This window comes from Chamaea fasciata, unplaced genomic scaffold (genome assembly GCF_029207755.1).
Source record: "Chamaea fasciata isolate MVZ Bird 193981 ecotype frontalis unplaced genomic scaffold, bChaFas1.0.hap1 SCAF_17, whole genome shotgun sequence".
NCBI classification, from domain to species: Eukaryota; Metazoa; Chordata; class Aves; order Passeriformes; family Sylviidae; genus Chamaea; species Chamaea fasciata.
In genome coordinates, this window is record NW_027094102.1 from 8,891,926 (window position 1) to 8,899,569 (window position 7,644).

Consider the following 7,644-nt stretch of genomic DNA (forward strand, 5'->3'; position numbering starts at 1 on the left):
ACCATTCAGACTAAATATTACAATTACAGAATTGCCTGAGATTTCACAGACTGCGCTCGACCTTGATAGCCATTTCCGTGTCTGCTTTTTCAGCTTTTAAAGTTTATGCTCTCATTCCGTACTTCATTTAAGCATTAGGCACTCTTCCCATATCCAAATTATTTCCTGCTAAGCACTGCGTGAAAGTACCCTCCACTGAAGTGAGCACTCGGTCCCCAAGAAGACAAAGGTAACTCTCCATCGAGCTCTGCTGTCCCATCACCTTTTTCCTTCTGTGAGCTCAAGCTCATCAGGTGCAGTTCTGCTTCAATGAATAAACCTTGTGCTTTTCTCCAGGTTTTCCACCAGTACAGTGACAGGACAGCTCTGTTTAACAACAGTTAAATATCAGTTCAGAGTCATAACAGCCTTTTTGTGTCTGTTAATTACTTTCATCTTAAGCTTTGCAAAATGCCGCAAAGAAGGGAAGGCAAAATACTGAGAGAGAGCACACATCCAGCAGAGGTGAAGAGCATTTATTACTAATCGGTGCTCCAGGAGGAGAGATGAAGCTATGAAAAGAAATAATCCCAGGAAACAGGTTTCTGAGCAAAAGGAGATAACACAAGGTGATCAAAGAGCTGGAAAAGGCCAATTGCAGAGAAGCTGCTTGCAGAGAAGCTGCAGGGAGCTACTGTAAGTGTCCTGGTTTGAGGGACATTAAGCTAGAGTGGAAAAATCAGATACTATTTCATGAAGTGACCACAGATGTATGTTCACAACTAAAGACTGATTTCCCAAAATATTTAACACATCACAGCAGTTTCTTCCATTAAAGTGCACCCCAGGGCATAACTGGGTGTTTCTCATTTTGTCACCAATTGCCACAGACCAAAACAGAAAACAGGATTCCTTTTTTGCAGCCACCCACAACCCAAGTTTCAGCACACACAAATAAATTGAGAAGCCAGGAATATCATTTAGCACCAGTGAAGCATTCAGGGATCACGTTTGCTTTGAACAAACGTGGAGGAAGAATCAAACCCTGGGTCCAGACATGTTTAAAGTCTGAACTGCTCACTCGGCTCTTATGAAAGACCTCAACTTTCCTGTTTGCCTGATTTTGCCTGCAGTGACGCCAACATTTGGAAGAGACCCAGGTAAGTGAAGAGTGCAATGAATCCTAAGGCAGTTTCTCTTCCCACTGTGCTCACCTGTTCCCAGCAGAGGAAAATGTTTAGGGCACCAAGAACTGCCTTGGCCACAGCAGTCAGGCCAAATGCTTCTTCTGTGAAAGAACTGTGAAACAGGGCCCACAAAACAGGCCAAACACAGGCAATGAAAGATTAGCAGACAGATATTGAAGTATGTAGGATGTTGGAGAAAAAAATTCCCTAGGTAATTCTACAGACAGAAAGACATCTCTGTGAGAACAGGAATACTTTAATGCAGAAAAAGCAAAAGAAAACGCACCCCAACACTAGAAACAAACCAGTAATACCTGTTGACAGCTGATTTGTGCTTTTGGCACAGGATACCAAATCCAGCTGCTCCCAGCACTGTTTCTCTTTGGCTGCAAATCTGTTCTGGAGAGGCTGCAATTTTTATTTTAAGGATAAAATTTGAGAGAGAAAGGGAAGTCAGATAAATGTGATGGCAAATATGCGAACAAGAAACCTGCAGCTGTAAGTTTCCAGATGAAGTAGGAGGAAGCAGATTCCTACTCCAGAGTAGAATCAAAAAGCACAAATAAAGGTCTGGAGGACAAGGGAACCTTCTGAACCAAGAGCTGGCCCATGGTGCCTGGGCACTGAGAAAGACCCAAGATTTCCAAACTCCCAAGCAGAATTACACCCACTGGAGTTTCCCCATACATTTCAATTGGAAACAATAAACAATAAACCAATTGTTTGCAACAATATTGTCTGCAATATTATTGCCTGCAACAATAAACCAATGTCCATGCCCACAAAATGAACTGCTTGGTGTAACAGGCACACATTGGGAAACCTGCTTTAGTCAGACACAGCTTTTGTTTGGTTTTGTTACTTTTTAAAACCCTGCACTCCTGAGAACCCACGCTCTTTTAACCCCTTCAAACAGTGCAGAACTTTCAGTGCCCAGTCTGATCACACATCTCAGTAGACACATGAATTCTGGTGGGCCGGGTCATCCAGATATCAGGAACAGATTCTCAAAGGCACAAACACTGATAAAGTTTTCAAATGGTTTTTAATTTTTTTAAATAAGAGAATAACCATATCCTAAATTATTTCCATTACAAAAATAATCTGCATGACGCTGGGTAAAGTGGACAGAAATATCCACAGTGATTGCACAAAACATTTCTGAAAATGAACATCATTTCAGCAAGTCAAGTTTAAGTAAACAGCATTTAGTGTTCCAAGGGCTTGTCTATACAGCAAAGTTACATAAAGATAACCTAAAATAGGAACTTAATGAAGTTAATCATAAAACCTTCTGGGTATATAATCCTTTTTCATGGTGAAAGTGGCTTGCGGTGTAGCTTAGCTCTGTTGGGAGTAGGCTTAAATTACATCAAAAGAGTGTCTGCAAATAAATTTGCATTGTTTAAACAAATTTAGTTAAACCCAATATGAGTTAATCAGTGCAATTTTCAAAGAGTCAGCTTAAAAGGCAATTTAATACAAAACCAAGAGGAGCTTGACAGAAAATACATAACCCCCTGGATAGCTTCTTTCTGAGAGGCGAATTGTTCTTTCTAAGGACACACAACTCCCACTTGCCACCAAATTCAGTGAGGATTCCAGTGAATTTAGCTCTCTTCAGAGGCAGACCATGGCATGGAACTAACACTGCTGGAGGAATTGCAAATGCTTCCACTCTCTTGCTGCAAGAGAGACATTGAGCTGGCACAATATGCCAAGATTACCTGACGGAGCATCACACCCGGTACCCAGAAAAAGTCACTTTGGAGTCTGAGTGACCCAGCTGTGGGGCCAGTGGAGGTGACCCACAGCCTTGCCCACACACCCTCCTGGTTGTCCTGTCACCACTGCCAAACACACTTCACGTAACTGCATCATGAATGAGCCTTTATGAAATAATAAAAAGCTTTTTGAGATAAAAACTATGCTAAACATCTGACTGATATGAGCAAACCCACCTCACCCCTATTCATTATCTGACAGTGTTTTTCTCAGTAGTGGGTTTCCTGCCACACCAAAAGTGGCCACTGCTTTATGTGCAATCAAAATTAAATAGCTTATTGGTATTGCAAGAATAAATATTGCTTCAAGCACACTCTGCTTTGCAGCTCCCAGGATAAGCAATGCATTTCACTCATTACCAAGCAGACTATTTGGGAAATAGCAGGATAAGCTAGCTTGTTCAGAACACCAGAACTCCACTGTTGTTCTAGAAGAAAGAACAAACCCAAGGAATTTGTTGTTGCAAAGTATGTGCAATGGATTAGATTTTTTAAAAATTAAAACCCCAATCCTCATAAAATTTTTTTAGCAAAACAGAAAGGAGTTCAGGTTTTTTAGTTTCAAGAATAAAATGATGAAATACAATTACATCTACTTCACCTAAGGAGAAAGTTAAGGCTTGTTTTTTCAAGAGTTTCCTTTTCGGAGGCAGGCATGAATTTAGAGTCACAGTCTGCTTCAGTCATTGCATCACAGATTCACTCTCTGTTGCAGAAGGTGCAGGCAGCTATGAGGCATTTCTGGCAAGTTAGTGTTTTTAACACTTGAGAACATGAGATGTTCCAGTTTCACAACCGAACTGCTTTCACAAGAATTGGTATTTTTGCAATGCTCAGCAGCACTGTGATTATTGGAGCCTTCCCATAAGGCAATACAAATAGGAACATTAAAAAAAGCATGAGGTTTGGATCATCCACAATATCTTGACATAATCAAAAAGGAAGAGGCAGAATAAACTGAGATAAATCACACTCCTAAAGATCAAAGGCCTCTTTTAGCCTTGGGTCTGCTTCTCCATTTATTAGTACAAGAAACAGATTCACCTTCTGATTTCTTTGCGGACAATCCCAGTTGTCAGCTCCTAAACAAGAGCAGACCTCTTCCAATCCCAATTTTTTTCTTCTCCCAGGGAAGAAGCTCATTACCACCTGCCAGCCAATAGCTAGTACAGATCTGGTTTCCTCCAACCCATCACCTTGTTCCTCACAGTGGAAATACAGCAACCATTCCTACATTCAACTACCCCAGTACTGAAAGCAAAATCCAAAACATTTCAAACCTTATTTTATCTACTATAGCTGTATTTCTTTGAACTCAAAGGTATATTTGGAAGAGGTAGTCCAGGAGAAAAGGGCTTTAAATACCAAAACCTGTATGTCCCATACCAAGCTGACAGACCTATCAGCACACCGAGAAGCTTTTGGCTGAAGTCATGGAAATACAGGGCAGTACAGAGGAACATGAACACCCAGATCACGGTGAGGAGGCACAGGGAGACAAACAGCACGTTGATCACCACACGCAGCTTGGAGCTGTGGTCCATGGCCAGCGCCTCCAGCACGGCCACCTCCTCCAGGATCATCATGGCACAGTAGGAGAGCAGGAAGCAGTGCCCCGAGATGTCGAAGCCGTTCCAGACGCCGCTGTCCTGGTGGCACTCCCGTTTGTTGGCGTAGACCCGGGGGGGCTGGCCGGGTTTGCCCTGCAGGGAGCACTCCCCGGTGAGGTTCTCCACGTAGATGAAGAGCTGGGTGCACACGTACCACACGGCCGTGCCCACCAGCAGCGCGCACAGGCGCCGCAGCACCAGCAGCACGCTCCTGGTGCGGCCGTGCAGGAACCTGCTGCGGGACAGCTCGTATGTGGTGAGGGCGATGAAGGGCAGCAGCAGCCACAGAGTCCAAGCCCAGGCCAGCTTCACGAAGTATCTGCCAGGGGAAAAGGCAAAGGGGACACGAGCAGGTGTGAAACGCCACAGCAGCAGGGCAAGGTGGTGGAGCAAGTGCTCAAGGTCAGTGTTCAGAGCCGTCTGAATTAGAGACTTGCGGCCTTCCCTCAAAATACAGCTTAGTTACAATCTTAACCCTCTCCTCAGTATCTCCGTCAAACCCAAAACCTGAATACTTCCTCAGGTACTTGTTCCCAAGTATTGCCTTGGATCCAGAACCCTCATTCATTGCAGCAGACTTGCAGTTCAGTCTTGCAATCACTTTTACCCTACAAACCAGCTCAACCCTGCCCTATTCAAAATGCAGCTGCAAAGAATGTATTTTTAGCTTGCCACCCTGACCACAGTAACCCCTTCTCTGACTCTTCCACCATCTCAATTATCCTTGCTTACAAAGCCTTTCACAACCTCAACCTCTTAAGGCAGCCAGAAGGGCTGGCTCTTTTCCCTTATCAGCCTGTGAAGCTCTTCCTCTCTCGTGTATTTCTAAATAAATGAAGCAGCACAATGTGTCTGTTCTTTTGTTGTCCTATCAATTGATGGGAGCCTTCTTTTAGCATGCACAAATCCTTCCATCTCTAAATTCACCCTCTGCCCTGAAAACTTTCACTGTGATGCCCATAAAATCTTGACACCCAGCTGACATTGTGTTGATATCTTGTTTAACAGACGACTGTATTGCGTAACTCATTCTCTTTTCAAATCTTAAACTGAAAGTGAATTTATTAATGAGATAAGGAGGCCACAGTCCAGGATCTTGCTTCTCCCATCAGCACCTTCCAATGGAACTTCCTTCCTATCACCTGGCAGGAGAGGGGAATTGGGCAGCCCCTTTGTTACCCCGAGTGCAGTTTGAAAACAGAGACAGCTGAATTCTGCTCTGTGGCTGAGCTATGACAGACACACACAGTCATCATCTAACCCTCATCTGGGCATCAAAGGAAAGCCAAACCAGTCTAGAGTTCTGCATCTTCCTTATGACCCTAACAAACCTGTCAGGGCCTTACCCAGGATTTTGAGAAGTACTTCCTTCACTCTTTAATTTCACAGGAGAAGCAATGCCTGTGTGGCAACTACAGCTGCTACCATGGAACAGTAATTGAAAACAAACCCCCCATTTTATTTAAAAGCAAAAAAGGCTACCAAGGTTACTTCTGACAAACCAGGAGGTAAGTAATTTGCAGGGAAAAAGAACTTGCTTCAGAAACTGTCAGTACAGATCACCTTCCTCTGTTCAAAAGGGAGAACTGAACTGAAATACGCTTTTACTGTAAGATCAATTCCTCTCCGTTTCCTGTCAATGCTCTTTCGGCCACACTAAAAGTGGTTCCTCCCCCACATCACCAAATTTGAATCAGTAAAGTCCAAAGTTCCCCAAGACACAGAGGAAAACGGCAATTTTGGTTTTACTTTCAGACCTGTAGCAGGACGGCACACGTGCTCCGGCCCAGTTCTTTGCTTCCTTCAAAACGCTCAAACTACTTTCACAGAATGACTAAGCCAGTTAGATGACTGCCCAAGCTCTAGAAAAGGATGGCAGCCACTCTGGTTTTAGGAGAGGTGCTAAAAGACCTATTTCCTTCACCTAGGTTTTAAATCAGCTCAGTAACCATCACAGAATATGCTGAGTTGGAAGGGACCCACAAGGACCTTGGAGCCCAACTCCTGGCCCTGTACAGGACAGCCCAAGAGTCACACCATGTGCCTGAGAGCATTGTCAAAACGCTGACAAAATGTCAAAGGGCTGAGTTCTGTCAGCCCTGGTGCTGTTACCACTGCCCTGTGGAACCTGTTCCAGTGCTCAGCTACCCTCTCAATGAGGACATTTCCCTAATACCCACGCTAACCCTCCCCTGACACAGCATCAGGCCGTGCCCTCGGGTCCTGTCAGTGGCCGCCAGAGACAGTGAAATCACTTCGCTCCAACACGAGGACTCATCTGCGAAGTTAAGAAGGACAAAACCCCCTCCTTTTTACCCCCTTCCGATAAAGACTCAGCCAGAAACTCCCGATATTCTGAAACCTTTGAGTCAGGACCGGGAAATCTCACCATTTGAAGCACCAACCCCCGGCCCGGCGCGGCACACGGGGCCCGCCCCGACCCCGGCGCCCCCGGCCCGCCCAGCCCCGTCCGTGCCGCGCACAGCGCCCGCGATCCCCGCGCCCCTCCTCACACGTTGAGCGGGTTGCGCTTGTTCTGCAGCGGCGTGTCGGGCACCAGGTCGCTGTCCTTGAGCGCGGAGCCGAGCACGGCGACGGCGAGCAGCAGCGCGGGGAGGCGGCGGCGCACCCGGCCGCGGGCCAGCGCGGCCCGCAGGCAGCGCCCGCTCCGCTCCAGCCGCTCCATGGCCGCCACAGCGCCCGCCCCGCCACCGCCACCGCCCGGCCCCGCCCGCGCCGCCGCCCCGCGCGCGCCCCCGCGCGGCCACCGCCGGCACCGCCCCCGAGCGCCGCCCCGCGCCCCCTGCTGGGCGCCCGCGGGAGCGGAGATGGACACGGATCTACCCAGCCATTGGCATCTATCCACAGGGATCAACCCACTGCGAGTCAGCCTCAGGGAGCCGTCCACACGGATCCGTCCACACAGGGATCCATCCACACAGAACCGTCCACATGGATCTACCTGCATACATCCATCCACGCAGATACACGTGGATCCATGCGCACAGAGCCGTTAACAAGGATCCATCTACACAGTTTCACAAGGAACCACACAGATCCGTCTACAAGGATCCATGCCAACAT

The 7,644-nt window shown here is 46.8% G+C and overlaps 1 protein-coding gene across 1 annotated transcript; it reads right to left on the reverse strand.

Moving 5' to 3' along the window:
- Positions 1 to 2,202: 2,202 nt before the first annotated feature.
- Positions 2,203 to 7,246, reverse strand: FITM2 (fat storage inducing transmembrane protein 2). Its single transcript, XM_066199049.1, has 2 exons — positions 7,074 to 7,246; positions 2,203 to 4,879 (listed from the first exon to the last, which is right to left on the reverse strand). The coding sequence occupies exons 1-2, from the start codon at positions 7,244 to 7,246 to the stop codon at positions 4,237 to 4,239; spliced, it is 816 nt and encodes a 271-aa protein (XP_066055146.1). The 3' UTR covers positions 2,203 to 4,236.
- Between the last annotated feature and the right edge of the window lie 398 nt (positions 7,247 to 7,644).